The sequence below is a fragment of the Vulpes lagopus genome, chromosome 1 (genome assembly GCF_018345385.1).
Source record: "Vulpes lagopus strain Blue_001 chromosome 1, ASM1834538v1, whole genome shotgun sequence".
Lineage (NCBI taxonomy): Eukaryota > Metazoa > Chordata > Mammalia > Carnivora > Canidae > Vulpes > Vulpes lagopus.
Genome location: NC_054824.1, coordinates 91,190,848 through 91,209,559, shown reverse-complemented (window position 1 = coordinate 91,209,559; position 18,712 = coordinate 91,190,848). Strand labels below are relative to the sequence as shown.

Genomic DNA, 18,712 nt, shown 5'->3' with positions numbered 1-18,712 from the left:
TAGAAATAGCCCAACAAAATAGCTTAAAATGTTTTATTAAGTATATATAATATTACAGGGTAATATTTACAAAGTTATGTTTTTAAATAAAAAAAGTATCTTGGCAAAGATTGCAGATATTCAAAGCTTCAAACAGTGATAAATTGATTTAATACATATAAAAAAAACCTTTAACGGTAACACAGCTGTAAAACAACTTTGGTCTTTAAATCACTGCAAAAAATGGCTACTGACAAATAGCACACCTTTAATTGCTATGGAAAAAAGCCCCAAGAGAGGATCTTGCACATAGCAACACTGGAGTTTTCTTTATTTAGAATGGTTAATGGATATTTATATGATGTAGGACCTAAATCTCAACAATGGCTTTTTGTAAATAATGCTCCATTTAATAAAAACAGAAATGTTTCCTTCTCTCACCAACCCTGATAACAACACTTTTAAGATTCCACTGATGTTGCCTTATAGAGAAGCTTATTGCAAATGCTCTCTCCTTTTTTTTTTTTCAAAAGGCTAAATTTATGGGAAAGCTGGTCTTAAATGATAAGTAAGAGCTGTCAAAAGCCAAAGGCAGGAAACTTCCTGTTCACTGCTTATCTCTTAAAAGTTACCTGGATTATCCCTATTAGCCATGGAAAATGACTTAACAAAGGACCCCAGTGGGTGATGGCAGTTAGTGATTTTGAAAATTTGACACATGTGAAACTAACGTCTCTAAACAAACTCTCCATTAAATAAAACATAATAAAAAGATAAAGGGTTGCCCAACAATCATTTTTCCAGTTTCCGACGGTAGGTAAATAAAGGAGTATGTATTTCCATGAACACATTCCACAGATCTGTTTTTGAATACCTCTTTTAGGAAAAAAAAAATATCTAGAAGGTGATATAGACCTTGATTCTTAATTAATGAGATGGAGGAGTAAACTTATCACTTTTGGAGCTTTAGTAACTCAAATCACAATTCGGCTGGTCATTTATTAAATTGACTGTAACATCCTGGAATGACCAATACTCTCAAATTTTGGGAGAGCCCTATTATTTTCGTTTTGACCTTCTCAGAAATTTAAACAAAAGGGACCTGGAGTTTCCAGGTGAAAAAGTCACCTTTTAAAGTTTTCAGAAATTTACATGAAATTTGCCAAAAAAGAAACCTAGATCACTCTACTGAAAATAGTGGGGAATCTGCATACAGTCAACTCTCAATCATCCAACTTATGTACTGAACACCTCATGTATGCAAAACACTGCAGGAAGAGAAAGATGGGGGGAGAAAAGCTCTTGCCATAACAGAATTTCAAAATTGAGAGAAGACAAAAAAAACAAAAAAACAGACCTGACAGAAGTCAGCAGACACACATGGTGGACTGAGTGATAAAGGTGTTTGTAAGAGATGAGAGAGGCAGCTGCACAGGTGGGGGCGGGGCTACAGATGACAGCCAGGACGGGATGGAGGGATGGAGGGCAAGATTTTGTAGGAGATGGAAAATCGGATTTGGCCAAAAATGTAAAGATTGCTGCAAAAATGACAAGTGGCACCAGCAGATGTACCATAAATAAAATCCAGTGGGAGAGTTAATGGCAAAAATTGGGATCATGAGTAAACAGCAGGTTGTTTGAAGCTGGGGGGCAGAGACATGATGCTCAAGACATTGTTAACAGTTCTAATTTGGTGTGACAAGAGACTGGGAGCCACTGCAAGTCTGATTTAGAGAGAAGGAACTGGCCCAGTGATGCCCAAGAAAGGGGGCTCCTGCTGATATGGTCCCTTTTCCAGAGTAGCTGACAGCTTATGAGAGCAAGAGCTGGTATCACCTGGCATCTCACCTGCCATCTCTGTACGTCGTCTAGGGCAGTGAGTGCCTCAAAAGACAGGCAGCATTAGAACACAAAGGGTGATGGGCCGGTCCCAAGCCTGAACCCCAAATAAATGAGAGCTTAATACATATTAAAAGGTACAACTTTAGTATATATAAAAAAAGTTTACTATAAAGATTTTCATGCCTGACTTTTTTCTTAATAGAGAATAGGTATCTGGATCTTTTTCAAGTTCATCTGCTTTTCTCCTCCTTTCATCAAAATTGATTTCTAAAGTAACAAACAATATTAGTAAAATATAAATATTTTCAGAGGGAAAAAGAGCAGCAAGAGCCATCAGATTTATATAAAGGAATACAGCTCCCTCGACATAGGATAATATTTTGGATAGCAACACAATTAGGAAAGAAAATGTGTATTTTTTTTTTTTTTTCCCAAGAAGGGCTGTCTTCATGGTTTGCTCAGTTTTCTGAGAAGCATCAGCAGGTCATAAATTGAGGCTTGCCACAGGCAAACCACTTGGTCCCAACATGAAATATGACAGTTAATTTGGCATAAAAGAGGCACATGGAAACATTCAGTGGACTAAGAAGTAACTATTAGTAATTTAACTACAGGTACAAAGGTCTTATTATTACACAGACAGGAAGAGTTACTAGTATTTTTAGAGGGTACTGTGAGCAGTCAAAAAGCTTGACAAATTACCTAGAAGTTTTTGAGGTTTTAAGTGATCAAATATTTGCATCAAATATAATCCCACTCCATAAAGATCTTTTTTAATGTTGTTACTAAAAGCATGAAATTACCATTTGCTCTCCTGTAGGTACCCCACTGTTGTCCATACAGAAGATGCATGTGCCTATCTTATACATGTGCACACACACACACACACACACAAAGGAGGAAAATGAGAGCTAATAATCTAAAAGTACTCCAGGCGATCACGACTGTCAGAATGTTAATTTTCTTCTAACAGGGGTAGGAAATGGGGGGGGGGGGTTGTTTTACTTTCCAATCTTAGAGTAAGGGGCTTACGGAGGCAGGACTACAGGAGGGAGGGGATGAGTGTTTATCATGCAACACAGATACAACGTTAACAAAACCACCAACAAGGCAGGCTTGTTGGCCTGACGGTGACACACAGTATGTTGCCATGCAGGAGACTCATAGTTCAAATCTCAATCTTGGTTTTTCATGCCCCAGATCAGAAAAGAAGTGAAGAAACACTGTAGATTGTGCCTTCAAATCCGAGGAAGGAAATACATATGTTACAACCATCGCTATTTTTGCTGAAAAGTGTGAACATAGTTCTCTGAGAATAAGTCTGGCTCCTTTCTGCAATGATGTACCGTGTCACTGGACCATGTTCAAAGAGGAGAAAAGGTGCTACATCTTGTACAGCAGAAGCAAATAACAGGAGGACAAGACAGGGCTTAAAAGGTTGTGTGAATAAAAGAAAAACACATCCATCAGTAAAATTACCCTAAATCTGAAAAGGATTCATTACACTGTATGTCGAAGGAAGAATGTGTGAATGGCAACCCCCAAGAATGAAGACCATGATCTCCTACCGTATCGCATCACATGTAGGCGGCATTCAAGATGTTCCCAAGTAAATTCCTGTCTGTACTTAAATTTGCTATTTCCTTGACCCAGAACTAGTAGAAACTGTATTCAGCTAACACCAGCTGTAACTGCCAAAGTGGCTGCGAACCTAACTTTGCTAAGGTTCAATGGAAGCCACTGTTGTTCCCAGACCTCTCTGGGAAACCATGAGGGCATAGCGCCAGGTAAGTCTCACCTGGAACCAATTTAAACTGGTGACCTAAAGTCAAGAGGCCTTAGGATCTGAAAGGCATCATTCTTGGAAGTTGGCCACTCTACTCTTGCCCCTAATTGACTAAAAATAACAAAAAACTGGATCTCAATTGGGCACACAACACAGATAATAATTCTTTTATTAACTAAGTTACAAATGCTTTGAATAAAAACTTAACTGTAACAATAATCATTTCAGGGTCAATGATTTACTTTCTCCCACAGATGAGAACCAGTTATTTTTCTTGTTTTCTTCTCCTGAACAGTGAATCAAGGCCATGGTGCTCAAACACAATTGTATTCCTTTCACGTCTTACTACTTTCCAAATCAGAGTCCATCACTTCACTTCAGTTACTCTGGAAAATTGAAAACGAACATATAATTGTAATTTATGTCTATTTTCTATGCATTAACAAGTTGATGTATTTTTTTAAAAAACTGGAATTGTCACATATAAGGTATCTAAAAATAAAGAAAAAGTATTTAATCTTCGATTTGCAAAGGTCACAGACATAAAACTGGCAACTCATTAGCCCTTTTAGTTGTAGTAAGTAAAAGGCTAATGCCAAGTGAAAATAAAAGTCAACAGAGTCTGATAATCTCAGTTTGCTGGGTTAGCTGAGAAGCCAAGAGAAGTTGATTTTTCAAAGCAAAAGATACTGATCGCAGAATAATATTCTATCACATTCATTTCAGACCTGTATCATTCATTTGATATAAGTGAAATAAACAAGTTGACTTGGTGTGAGTGGAAGAGAAAATGGCACTGTGATCACTAGAGTGGTAGTCTGAAACTTACTGACGAGGCAGATACACCGTGAGCATCAAGCCCACAAGAAACACAGGTTTTTGTTTTCTTTTTAAACCAACAAATTCTAAACAGCTAAATATTAGCAAAATTAAGGGAATTTTAAAGGTCGTCATAGATTTTGTGTGCTATAAACACACAAAAACTACTATATCTACTGATACAGTGGTTCCAAAAAGAAGAGGCATTCAAGGTTCTTACACCAGTTTTCTGAAAACAGAGAAAAGGAGTTTCATTTCTTCAAACTACTACAGAAGAATGACACCACAGTAAGAAAAGGGCAAAGAAATTAAAAAATAAAACATGAGAATGTAAACATGGACAAACCCCGCCACAATTCCAGGTACCAGTTCTTCTTTTAAATGTCACTTAATTTATTCCTACCAACCACAGTTTATTTTATTTCTTTTTTTAGGAGGGTTGTGGTCAGCAAACAAAACCTACATTTTTGTGATAAACGCTGTGGCTACGACACAAACTTACAAAAGTGGAATTGTTCTGTGATTCCTCATGAAATTTGGCCTAAGCATTGTTTTAAACTTTGTCCATCAACATATGATTGGTATTTTTTAATCTTATGCAAAAACTAATTGCACTCAGGGGAATATAGCCTCTTGCACTCTGCCATTGAGGTGAGGAGGTGGGTCACAATTGTTACAGCAGTAAAATAGCAAACTACGTGATCAAAGAATAACTGTAAATATCATAGGTATGAAGAAATTTTTGATAAGATAAAAACATAGTTATTAAAATGTTAACAGAACTGAAGTATCGCAGCATCTTAAAGTAAAATCAAAATGAATACTTACAGCACTCAGTGTCTCAGGCTTTTAAAAACTAACAAACAGGTCTTTGAAATATTCAGTAAAAATTAGAAATTAGCCCAGAGTTCCAAAACAAGAAGCAAAAGCTCGAGTGACAGAACATTTCTCTCTTTTAAAATTGCCCCCCAAAAGAACTGAATCCTGCTTTAGAAAAGCAGAGATAGTAAGTCCCTATGAATTAAATGCAACAAATCCCAACACGAGCACCAGAGAAACTCTGTCACGATGATCAAGGTTGGTGCCAGATTATCTATGTGTCTTATAAAAAGCATTTAAAAGTTACAGTCACCAGATGCTGCTGCTGAAAAATGTTTTTTAAAAAGCACTAATTTCTCTTTGCTATGAGCAATGTGACTGGAGGGTCTGATTAGTGACACCCTACAGCTTTTAGAGCACTTGTTTTGAAACTCTTAAGAGTAGATTTAAGTTTTATAAATCAAGACATGCAGACCTTTAGAATTTTACAGTGTCCCTTTTACATATAAAAAAGAGCATACTTTCAAGAAGCCATTTGATTTCTTTTCAACGTTCATATTTTAACCAATCTATAATGTAGGTGCATTTTATACTTACCATCATTCATCATTCCTTTTGATTCTTTAAATGCTAAGAATTAGTAACAAGCCAAGCAGGCAGTTAGTAAGATTCCACAATTAGAAATCATTTCTAAATAAATAAATATGCAGTAATATCATGCTAACTATTCCACAGCTATAAAGCCAAATTAATTTTAAGTCTATTACTTTATTACAGAAGCCTTCCTGTGGATCATACCCACAGACTCCACAAAGGAAACAAATTCACAGTTGGGAACATAGATCTAGATTTAGGGAGAAAGAAAGTGAGATGCTTGGGTCTCACTCTGTGGTAACAGCCTGAATCTGAAACTTATAAATGAGAAACTGAAATTAATTGAGATTCTTCTCTCCTGGGGTGTTATGCTTCATCTTGGCTAGTGCAAGGCAATGGTCCCCTTGCTCAAATACTGCTTAGCCGGTGCAAGCAACTACTGGAGGGATACTGAACAGTGCATTTTTCTCAGAGGTAAGAACATTACAATAGCAATACTCTGAACAATCAAGAAAAGAGGGGTCAAAGCAAGGGACAAAACTAGATTTTTTGCAAGGCATAGATAGAGCATTCTATGCTTTGGGAGCCTGTTCAAATTATGATCTGGTAATGGATCAAGAAGAATATATAAGTTTGTAGTAACCACATACCATTAAGGGGCTCCTCTACAGCTTTCTGGAAAATATTTAAAATACATTTACATAAAATGGAACTTAGTTCATGTGCTCTTATACTAAAATTTATATATGCTAACACTTAAACTATAAAGAGTGAATCTTACAGTCTAAAAGCAAGGCAACAAAGATTAGAAAAACAAAACTTGCCAAGTTTACCTAATAGTTTAATAATAGCTGTATTAGTCTTAATATTTTTTCTATGCAGAAATTCCCATCCATTCTGCCTCTTTTAGTTCAAGAAATTCTAACTTCTCAAAAAAGTGCAAACATAAATAGCAACACAATCACAAAAGAGTTAAGCAAGAGATGTGACCAAAACAGAATCATTTTCAAATCATGCAAAGTGAATTCAGTAACAAGGAAAGAAAATGTGTTAAGATTTAAGGGTTCAATGGTTGGATTATTTCCAACAGAGGCACTTTTAATACTGCTGGCTTTGGTGACCACTGTAGCTATAGCACCAATCTTTTTAGGAAAATAGGCAGGTCTGCTGAGGCTCGTCAGGACTCAGGAGTATATGTAATCTCCACTTCCTGCCACAGACAGGAGTCTCCATTTTGGCATTCAGATAGAGCTACCATTATTCCTTTCTAGAAAGGTGACCTCTCCAGATCTTCTTCTTCTTTTTTTTTTTTTTTTTAAAGATTTTATTTAGTTATTCATGAGAGACATAGAGAGAGAGAGGCAGAGACACAACACAGGCAGAGGGAGAAGCAGGCTCCATGCGAGGAGCCTGACGTGGGACTCAATCCGGGGTCTCCAGGATCAGGCCCTGGACTGAAGGCGGCACTAAACCGCTGAGCCACCGGGTCTGCCCAACCTCTCCAGATCTTCTTTCCAGAAAATAGTTCTTACGCCTGTCACATGACGAGTCTCTACACAGGTTTTTTTTTCATGTGCTCATTCATCCATTTCAGTGTATCTCCTAAATTTGCTCCTTTTCTTGGAATTTTCTTAGATAGCTTATTAAGGAATCCAAGGCAGAGTGAAAACTATAGTACCATTTGGAGGAAGAAAAATGCTTATAAAATGAGGGAAGAAGGGAAATAAATTATAATTCAGAACAGATATGTTTCAGTGAGATCTACATTCATTTTATAAATTATTTTCAATGAAATCAATTTCATATAAATCTCTCTCCCTCATTTTAAAGACTGAAATACCATTTTGTATATGCACATCAAATGGAGCCAACAGGTGAGGCAGTATATTGCAATCCGCTTCCTTCAGCAGAGATAATAACCATTATTCTTACACATGAACTTTCCAGTTCTGAGAAAGTAAGAAGTCACTTGAGGTATCAGCACAATCTTAAGGAATCACAGATTCTATCCTATTGCAACTAAAATGACCAAACATATTTTTTAAAATAGAGTTGGAACTATTCATGCAAAGTCATGAAATGACTTCCGTATTCTCTCAATCTGTGTTATGCCACTAAACAGAGAGCAAAAGGCTTCAATATTTCAATTACCATTCCTTACTCAAAACCATCAAGTGATCATTCCCAATTCATTTTAAGAAAGTTTAACTTACCCTAGGAGGTTGTATAGTCTTCTGATTGGAAGCTGATATAATTAAAAATTGAGAAAATGAACTGAATAAATTAAACAAATCAAGGCAATATAATGTTTCATTTCAATGACTATATAATGATTAATTTCAAATAATATGCACTGATAGAAAAAAATGATCAAATGATCTACCTACATAAAATAATAAACAGCTACATTCTCTCATTTGTATATGCTATATTTCCACCAAATCAGCCATCTGTTACGTTTCTTGGTGAAATATGTTATGTATTCACCCCTCACTGTGGACTCTACACCCCTCCCTATTCAGCCCAATTAGAATGTAAACAGAATGTGGCAATGACCAATCTCCACCCTACTCCGTTGTCTGTCCTTAGCTGACTGTTCTGGTTCCTTGCAGCCCAGTCTTTTCTTTTGCTTCCATCTTTCCAGTTTTCAAAGCTTCAAATAGCTAACACACTAAAGAAAATATTCAGATCCTTCTGAGTTTAATGAATTATTCTAAGCAGCTAGTTTTAGCCACAATCACCCTCTTCTCTATGTATTCCTTCTCAGCTTTCCAAGTTACCCTTGGCACTGCTTCTGAATGGACTGGTTAATGGAGATTAAAGAATGTAGGGCATGAAGAAAGTGGCAAAGGGAAAAAATAGTACTGTAGTTGCATAGAAAAAAGAGAGAACTTCCTTACAAAACCCAAGGGAGGTCCCAGAGCAGCTCAAGCCAGTCTTAAATACAGAATGAGTCCTACATACACAAAAGCATCAACCAGCAACATTGTGTGAGCTGGTTGGTAGGAGGGTGATGCTACAGGAGAGTCAATTATGCTGTCCTGTGGGTTGGAAGGAAGCCTCGGTTTGCTTGAGAGTAGACTCAGGCAAGCCCCCAGAACTGCTCTAGTGTTCTGTGTTCTTTACTTACTGCTACTCCTCCCCACCCACCCCTATCGAGTTTCCAAAGCTGATGGGCAATGGGAATGAGATCCTACACAAGGGCAGCCAATGTACAAACTAGTCAGAAACTGACAGGCTCTCTCAAACAGAGACCATAGTGACTGACTAGCCTGCAAAGTTTCTCTCCCCTTCTGGAGCCTGAAGGGGAGAAACCAAAAGAAGACCAGGAAGTTGGTGATAGAAAGGTGACCAGCAAACAGCAAACTGGGAGAAAAGCTCAAGGCTTAAAGACAAAGGTAAGACAAACTATCAGTGAGAAGACAAGAATAAAATACAAGATGAGGGCATAAAGAGGAGGATAAGCTTGTAGGGGAAGAACCAGAGAGGAATTCAATAACCAGCAGATGGGCACTGAGTAAAACTCCTATTAGAGGCAAGAAGATGGCTCAATTCTTAGGCATTGGATCCTTCTGATTCCCAAACTGCTTACTGTTCTAGCCCCCATGAGGCCTGGTTGTGTCCCAGCTCTCAGGAGAGTCCCACCTCTGTTAGTGTCATGTGTGGCTTTAAAGGAAATCTCCCTTCCTAGAAGCACTTGGGGAGCGGTATAGTCCTGGCAGCCAAACAAGGAAAGCACTTTTTAAAGTAGCATGGAATGGGGCGCCTGGCTGGCTCAGTCAGTGTAGCTAGCATGTGATTCTTGATCTCAGGGCTAAGAGTTTGAGCCCCATGTTGGGTGTAGAGATGACTTAAAAAATAAATAAGGTCTTAAAAACATAAGTAGTATGGAGTGAAATGGTTTGGGAATATGGGTGGGTTACATTTAGCAGCCTCCCAAAGAAGCCAGGAACTACATTTCTGTCTTAATAACATGTAAAAAGGATAGTTTCTGAGTTCCAATTCTTAGGTCCAAGGAACACCTCAGTTTGGTTAGACCATTCTGAAAAAGAGCTCCAGAAAGAACAACGATTTAGAGGGATACCAATCAGCTGTGCTCCCTATAATAGTATAAAACCCAAAAGTGCACAAGTTAATTTCACTTGAGTTAATCTTCTTCCATATGGGCATTTGATCTATGTGATAAAATAACTGGTTTATCTGCTGCTACCATGGGCCTAAGGCACCAATAACTACACATATATAGTTTAAAATATATATAAAATATATTACAAATATATATGTTAAATATGTTTTTATAATATATATTTGACAATCTAAATATATTTTATATATCTTATATGACATAAATATATAATATATTTTATATGCATAAAATATTTTATATATTATACAAATGTGTTTATATATAATACACATTTTATACAATATATTTTATAGAACATATATTGCATGAAATATATATTTTATATAAAATATATATTATATAAAATTATACCTATATACTTATTATTATATAAAGAATATTTATATAATATATATTTATTTATTTTTAAACCACAAGCCTTAAGGATTCCATATGAACTCCCTATAAAGTTTCATTTTGATTTTTTACTCCCTGAAACATCTGACCACATTGCATCAATGTATTTCTAGGTTCTGAATTTTCAGGAATATTTTTCCTACCGATATCAGACTCACTTCTCCCTAACAATGGGCTACAAAATATCACTGAATTTTATATATACATTCCATGTCATTCTAAAATAACTAGGATGTTGTGATAAATATGGTTTCTGATTACTGGTAGTTTGATCTGTAACAAAATATTTTATATGCACTTATGTTGAAATGATAATGGCTTAAAAAAATGAACAAGTATTGACTTTTATAAATAATGGATATAAATGCCCCATACAAACAACAAGCCTAACACTAGTGAGTGAGTTAGTCCTATTTAATTTTCTCTATGATCTCACATTGTTACTGTTTCTAGCCCCCATTTTATTTTGCAAAACTTAAATGCTTCCAGGAACAAAATGAAATCCAACATGGTTTAAAAAGGCCACAGAAAATGAAATTTAAAATCTTACTTCTAAAGTAACGATTAAGGCTACAAATTTAAACTTGGAAATAATAAAAACAACAAAAGTTAAAATTCTCATAGGCCATAACTTAATCTTACAGAGATAGCTTGGATTTTAACAACAATGACAAAAAACCCCTCACAGAACGCCCTGAGGATTTTATTGCATTTAAGTCAAGACACATTCATTAAGCTTTTCCAAAACAGAGATGAGTAAAATGTATTTTGAAAACATTTACAATTTTTACCTCCTGATAAAAATGCTACAGTTTGCAACCTTAATGTTACATATACTCGTATTTACACATTCAGATTATCTAAGGAAAACACAACAATTTTCCCATTCTACCACATTATCTAAAGAGCAACTTTCCTGTACCTTTTCTCTTCTTGCCCTTCAACTGACCGAAGGTGTGCCTCTGAATTCTGGCATTAGACAAGTTGATTTCGAAAGTTAATTTAGAATATTCTCAAAATGTCAATAAAACTGGATTAAATTATTTACTTACATGATATATTTACATGTTAAACCATGATAAATAAAAAATAATATTGAGAACTTTTCAGGATTTCACTTTCACTTTGATTTTTAAGGTGAGAACAGTATGTGTATAACTGAAGTAGTTTCACAGGCTGCTCTGGGATGTCAACTATGGAGAAGAGAGAGTAAGGCCAAAGAGGTGGTACTTAGATGATGCCTATTTCCACCTGTGTCAGCACTCCAGACCCACTGGTGACTCTACTGAATATCATTCTTCAGACATGAAAGGCATGGGGGAACATGGGAATAAAAAGGGAGGCTGATGCAGATAATGAGGAATACGAAGAACAAAGAGCTGACCATTAGTCAAAGATACCTCATGCTACATCATGTTGCAGATCACATGCTGTTCTCATGCATTTAGGGAGCAACATAACCAGCAGTGTCATCTTCAACTACACAAATACACAAATGGTGATCAGAATACTCAACAAAAATAGAATATGTATCGGCATTCATAATGTGAGGCTTCTGACAGCTACCAAATGAACACCATTCTGCTGAGAAGTCTTCATTGTGTTTTATGGACTTATATGAGTCACGAACTAAGAAAATTTCACTGAGGAAACGACTCTGACTTATGAACACATGAACCAAAGATAGGGAGATTTAGTTAAGTATTTTAATGGTTTCTCTAATAAAAATTAACAAAAATTAACTAAACAGAGACAAAGAGTATGCAATGAAATTAGACTCATCGATCAGTCAGCCAAAGCTGCGGTTCAGAAACAAAGGTAAAATTTCTTTGAGAGTATTATGTAAGTACATATATTACAAATATATGTAATATGGAAAACTGACTGTAACAACTCAAGGCTTATATTAATTTCTGGAAACACAGTAAAGTCCACCTAAAGCAGAAACTTGGATTTTTTTTTTTTTACTCCGTTATTTGGCAACTTTTGATTACTTTGCCAAATGTTTAAGAGCTTGCTTTACCTCTTAAATAAAAAACAAATTTTTCTAAAAGATACTAATGTAAACCGATTATAGGGAACATTTTTAGCTTAAGACAGACAACATTTGAGGTAAAAGCACCTACCGCTATATACAAAAAATTAGAACTTATATAGAAATCTGTTATTTGAAAATTGGTAGATTAAATATGAAGTTCAGAAACAATTAGCTAATTTCACAGTTACTAACAATTGATTTTAAAAGTAGTAAAAACAATATGGATGGCTCTAGAGTGTATAATGCTAAGTGAAGTCAGTCTGAGAAAGACAGATACCATATGATTTCACTCATATGCAGAATTTAAGAAACAAAACCAACAAAGGAAAGAAAGAGACAAAAAACAAGATTCTTAAATGTAGCGAACAAACTGGTGGTTGCCAGAGGAGCTGGGTAATACAGGTGATAGGGATTAAATTAAAGAGTACACGCATCATAATGAGCACTGAGCAATGTACAGAATTGCTGAATCACTATATTGTACACATGAAACTAACATAACACTGTATGTTAACTATACTGGATTTTAAAAACAAATCAATAAATATATTTTTTAAAAGATAGGAAGAGCCTATATTTTAAAACTCCGTGTTTTTATTATATTAGTTATAACTAAAAATATTTGAAAGTCAAGTGAAAATCAGAGGACATTGTTCTTTAACAAAAGTCAGATTTTGAATTTCAACCTATCTACTTAGGGGAGTCAAGGTCTGTAAACAGTCTGCAAGAACAGCAAGTAACAAATAGGTCTCTGTGAAAGAACTCTCTCATAGAACAAATGGAACAATTAAACATGTTTTTCTATTAAAATGAATCCTCAACATTCTCTCCTTTTAGTTAGTATAAAAAAGTCCATACCTTCTAAAACAAAGCCATTTTCTTTTAAACTAGTTTATAATCTAAACTTTTCATTAATTCGTATTACTTTTACCCCTTATATCACCACCAAATCACTCCAACTTTATTATATTTTATTATTTAAAAAATACAGCTGCTGCATTCACAGTATTTTCTCATTTCTGGAAATACTGATAAACTTCTTTAGTCATAAATTTTAAGAGCTCATCAATAGAATTTTCCAAATTATGTATTTGAAATTCTTGGCACAGGCTAACAAAAATAAGATTGACTTACCAACAAGTTTCATATAAACTAATCCAAGTAATTCTGCTAGAGCTATAATACCCAAACCTGAAATCAGAAGAGGGCCATGCACTGGGGTGCACTCTGTAAAAACAAGTGAAATTTTACATTAGAAATCTGTAGGAAATAAGTGAACTTTTCAAAAGAATCAATGATAACAGTAATAATATCAAGTTTTAAGGGGAATAATTTTTTTCTAATTATTAAGAAATAAAAGTTATCTACATATATTCATTATTAACTCAGTGAAATTACTCCAAATTATTAGAAAAAAAAGTTTTCATTTGCATAACATGTACCTATCACATCAAGACTAATGCAAAATAGCATGTAAAGCCTACAGTTCCAACCAATTGGAGCCTGGTTATTCAAAAAATTCTCCCATGAATTTAGGCAAAGCAGTTTGGCTGCTAGGATAATCAGTCCACATACAGCCATATACAGCCAATATTCTCATGGAAATATGGAAAGCACTATTCTCAGAGGGAAAAAAATGAGAGTTAAAAAAAGAAAAGCTCACAAAGCTCACACCACCAAATGCTGGCAAGATGCAGAGCAACAGGAACTCTCATTCACTGATGGTGGGAATGCAAAATGGCACAGCCACTTTGGAAGACAGTTTGGCAATTTGTTGCAAAACTAAATATATTCTTAACAATCCAGCAATCACACTACTTGGTATTTACTTAAATGAAGTTGAAAACTTATGTCCGCACAAAAAACATGCACATGGATGTTTATAGTAGCTTTATTCTTAATCATCGAAAACCGAAAGCAGCCAGGCTGTCCTTCAGTAGGTGAATGGATAAAAAGGAAGAAGGAGGAGGAGGAGGAGAACTCTGTCCTAGAGAAATTCCTAATAAGATAAATTGGGACTAGAGAAGAATGTGACTCTTACCTGAGACACAGAGGCTTAGTCCAACCACAGAGAGCACATAGCCCAGTACCTGAAGGATTAATATGGCAATGGTGAAGGGAGACATCCAAACACCTGGAGGAAGAAAGAGTGAGTTGAGAGCATTTAAGAAGCAATCACACCCACTTGTATTCTGTGCAACCAAAAATTACATCCAGTGACTAAAGACTAACTCTGGATTTCCTTGTCAGATGGTAGATTACTTCCCAATGATCTAAATTTCACCTTTTCACACAAGTAGTTAGTTTCAGATTCATACACCCAGCAGTCATTTATATTCACAGTGAGCTCAGCTGGACTGGTGCTTTTCACCCAAAATCTTAGAACAGTGCTGCTTTTACCACACTTGTGCATTTTACAGTATGAATGGCTATTATGCATGACTCTGCCACATGCACATAAAATTGTTCTGTTGGAGAGAACAGTGATACAAACATGTAAACATCACAATCTTTGTCTTGTATGTCTAGAGCTGTGATTTCATAACAAGTTAATAACTTTCCAGTGTACATCAAGCCAGGGATAAGCTCTAAGACCAAGAGTTAAATCCACAAATAGAAAAAAAAAAAAAAAAGACTGTGATAATGACAAAAATACATTAGTGACTGACTCCAAAAAAAGCTGTAATGATTATATCAACTACAGGCTGGGTATCTGTATCATCTTTTAAAACTAAAATGCTAAGATCTGCCAGTAATTAAAAAAGATATACATTTCCACTATTTTAAATTGAAAACCTTATTTTGTAAAATTAGTTTTCTTTTGCCTATGTTTAATATCTACTAACTTGAAAAACTGAAATATAAATATGAAGATAATCATTAAGAAATTATATAACACAATTTGAAAAATCCACTGTCTAGCATCAAATATATATGAAAATTGCTTTCTACAAAATAACAGGATGCCTTGAAAACTGAAGCTCAACTTAAAATTAATCCACATGGGGAAAATGTCACTAAGAATAGCTTGGAAAATCTTTTAATAAGCCAACTTTTACTGAGTTGCCAAAAAAAATCATATAAGAACTATTGTTTTTTTGGTTGTTCTTAAAAAGAAAAAGGTGGGCAAACTCATGCTATAGCAAATACTCACCTATCATAAACACACAGTACTGAAGTAATGTTAATATTACTGTAGGAATTACAATTAAACCAAGTCCACAAGAATTCTTTGTTGAATATTCACCTGTTAATAAAAATAATATTTAAAATATTAGCCTACATACTTCCTACTCTATAGGAAGTTAACGTACTTAAACTTACTGAATGTATTAGTCTCAATACTCCTCTTAAAAATTTGAAAAGGCTTAAAAACATATTTCCCCCAAAGCTTCATATAAAAAATGACTATGTTTGGATTAAGACACTTCAGGCATCTAAATGCCAACATCTAAGTCTCAACATGTCAAATCCTTGAATTGGCTTTATCTCCTCAACTACCTTATAGAATTTCAGTGAGAAACTCTGGAGTCACCTCTTAGCATTCCCTTCACTTGCTATGTTCAGTATGTCCCATAGTCAAAAATGTTGTTCTCTCAAGTTATCTTTAGAATTCATCTTCTTCTTCCCTATGTCCTAACTCAAGAGGCAAAAGGAGTTGCCAAATTTATGTTCCTAAATGTTACTCTATTATACTATCCTTTATTCAGCCCAAAAATAACAATGGCTCTCTCCAGTCTACACTGTAGGTCCCAGGCTATTTCTGCTGTCTTTCCATGTGCCACACACTTCCTCTCCACTCCCATCCCCATCCTCCAAATGCAAGCAGTTTCAGACAAACTTCCCACATTCATTCCCACTTCCATGTCTTGGCAAATGAAATCTGCCTCTGTAGTAGGTTGAAGGATGCCCCTAAAGATATGTCCACCTTCAAATCCCTGGAATCTGTGAATATTAACTTATATGGCAGAAGAGTATTACATTATATAGCAAAGGATGATTGAGTTAAGTAAGGATCCTGAAAGGAGGAGTTTATCCTGGATTATCCAGGTGGGCCCTAAATGCAATGACAATTGTCTTTGTAAGACAAAGGCAGAGGGAGATTTGACAAAGACACCATGGAGGAAGAAACTGGAATTATGGTGCCACAAGCCAAGGAGTTGCAGACTGCCAGCAAACGCCAGAAGCTAGAAGAGTCTAAAAATGGATTTCCTCCTAGAGCCTCAGGAGGGATTACAGCACTGATGACATCCTTACTTCAGATTTATGGCCTCCAGATCTGTGAGAAAATTTCTACTGTTTTAAGACACCCACTTAGTGGTAATGTGTTACAGCAGTCCTAGGAAACTAGCACACGCCCCTACCCCCACCAAGCCCTCATCTACATCAATCCTGTCTTCCTCATATATCTCTGTATCTTACCTGGGACGAAAAGAATGGCTCCGACAATGACAACTATAGTGAGCACTAGTCCACCAACAAATAAAAAAATGGTTTTCTCCTTCATAATACTGGATTTATATTTAATTGCTTAAAAAGAAAACAAAGAATTAAATGAACCCAATCGCAGAAAGTAAAGCCATTTCTGTAACTTATAAAGTGCACAAACTGATAACTTACTATAATTGAATAATCTTTGAGGAACAACTCCTTTATATGTCAAACCACCTCAAATCTTTCTCATAATAAGTCAAACTCTAAATATTATCATGTCAGTATAAATATGGATACTGAATTTAAAGGTAATGCTTTGTTCCCTTATACTTTAAGAAATAAAAATTATGTATATCAGGCTTTCTCAATTAAGGCCTTATTAACATTTTGGGCCAGATAACTGCTTGAGGGGTGGGATTGTTCTGTGCATTATACAATGTTTAGTAGTATCCCTGGCTTCTACTAACTATATGCCATTAACAGCTCCTCAGTGGTGTCAATCAAAAATGTCTCCAGACATTGCCAAATGTTCCCTGAGGGGCAAAACTGCCTCAGGTTTACAACTGACATATATAACACTGATGAAAAATAACTGGCTACTTAGTAATATTGAGAAAAAGAGAACTTTATTTCATCTTATAGAAAATTAGGGAAGCGTATAGAATTCCAGGTAATTTTATTTTGAAGTAGAATAAACACTGGATAAATCATACCTTCTTGATACCCTGGCAGTAAAAAATGCTCAACTTGTTCAATTAAAATAATTTCATGAAATTGAACTATAAACAATAGCATTCATCATACATGTTACTGTTTTTGATGCTAGCTCTACTGACAAGTATCTGGTACCTTCCCTGAAAGAATAGAATAAGCTTAAAAACATTATAGTTGCTCCTTAAATAACATGGGCTAGGGGCACTGACCTCCTCTACCCTGAACAGCTAAAAATCTGAGTATAACTTTTGACTCCTCAAAAATTTCAGTAATAGCCACTGTTGACCAGAATTTTGCTTTACCAGTACCATAAAGTCAATTAACACATATTTTGTATGTTACATGTATTACATACTATATTCTTATAATAAAGTAAGCTAGAGAAAAGAAAATGTTATTAAGAAAACCGTAAGGAAGGGAAAATACATTTATAGTATTGATCCATAAAAAAGATCCATGTATAAGCAGACCCAGAGTTCAAACCCATGTTGTTCAGGGTTAACTGTATTTCTTTTCCTATATATTTACCTTTTGGGTTTTGTTTTGGCTAATATTAAAATTAATTTTTCACCAGGAAATTTGACAAGAGTAACCTAAAAGCAGACTGAGTAGCAAACTGTATGACTTAAATTCTGCTGTGTTTCAGACAGACGATATTTTTCATGCCATTAACCAAGGAGTGTCCTGAGGGGGAAGATTTTTAAAAATGTTATATTTAGCATTTAATTTGCCTCCATTAAAATGACAAACAGGTCAAATATACTAAAAAGAATAAATAAACCTCTAAATGACCATAATAAAATCTATGTATAAGGTATTAAAACCTAGGATCCATTATAACCTACGGTTAAGATGTTAAAGTACAATGCAGGCACCTGAAGATTTTTTAAATCTCTACCTGTTTTAGGTTGCATGCATACTTTAGATTGTAACTTCAAATTTATTCTCTTTAGGGGCAGATGGAGGGTTAAGCAATAATCGGTCCTGAAGCTGAGTAATCGAATTCACATTCACCAGAAAAGAGTGAGAATCAATCTGGCAAGTTCCCCAAGCTTTCATTTGATCCATCCAGCCTTGAAACTTATAGGACTAGACTCAGTCATGCTCCTGACTTATTATAAGGCACAGATTTTCACATCTTCCT

The 18,712-nt window shown here is 35.3% G+C and overlaps 1 protein-coding gene across 3 annotated transcripts in view; it reads right to left on the bottom strand.

The window, feature by feature from the left end:
- Nucleotides 1–3,746: 3,746 nt before the first annotated feature.
- CD47 (CD47 molecule) overlaps nt 3,747–18,712 on the bottom strand; it is a 43,564-nt gene continuing 28,598 nt past the window's right edge. The window contains exons 4-11 of one of the 3 annotated variants that reach the window (XM_041752485.1): nt 16,843–16,950; nt 15,575–15,667; nt 14,462–14,554; nt 13,555–13,647; nt 8,053–8,084; nt 6,490–6,514; nt 5,843–5,875; nt 3,747–3,993 (exon numbers count right to left, since the gene is read on the bottom strand). In XM_041752485.1, the coding sequence (XP_041608419.1) occupies nt 3,989–3,993; nt 5,843–5,875; nt 6,490–6,514; nt 8,053–8,084; nt 13,555–13,647; nt 14,462–14,554; nt 15,575–15,667; nt 16,843–16,950 (482 nt within the window). In that variant the 3' untranslated portion in view covers nt 3,747–3,988. The remainder of the gene's footprint in view (nt 3,994–5,842; nt 5,876–6,489; nt 6,515–8,052; nt 8,085–13,554; nt 13,648–14,461; nt 14,555–15,574; nt 15,668–16,842; nt 16,951–18,712) is intronic. The other 2 variants (XM_041752493.1, XM_041752500.1) reach the window with 2 other exon arrangements.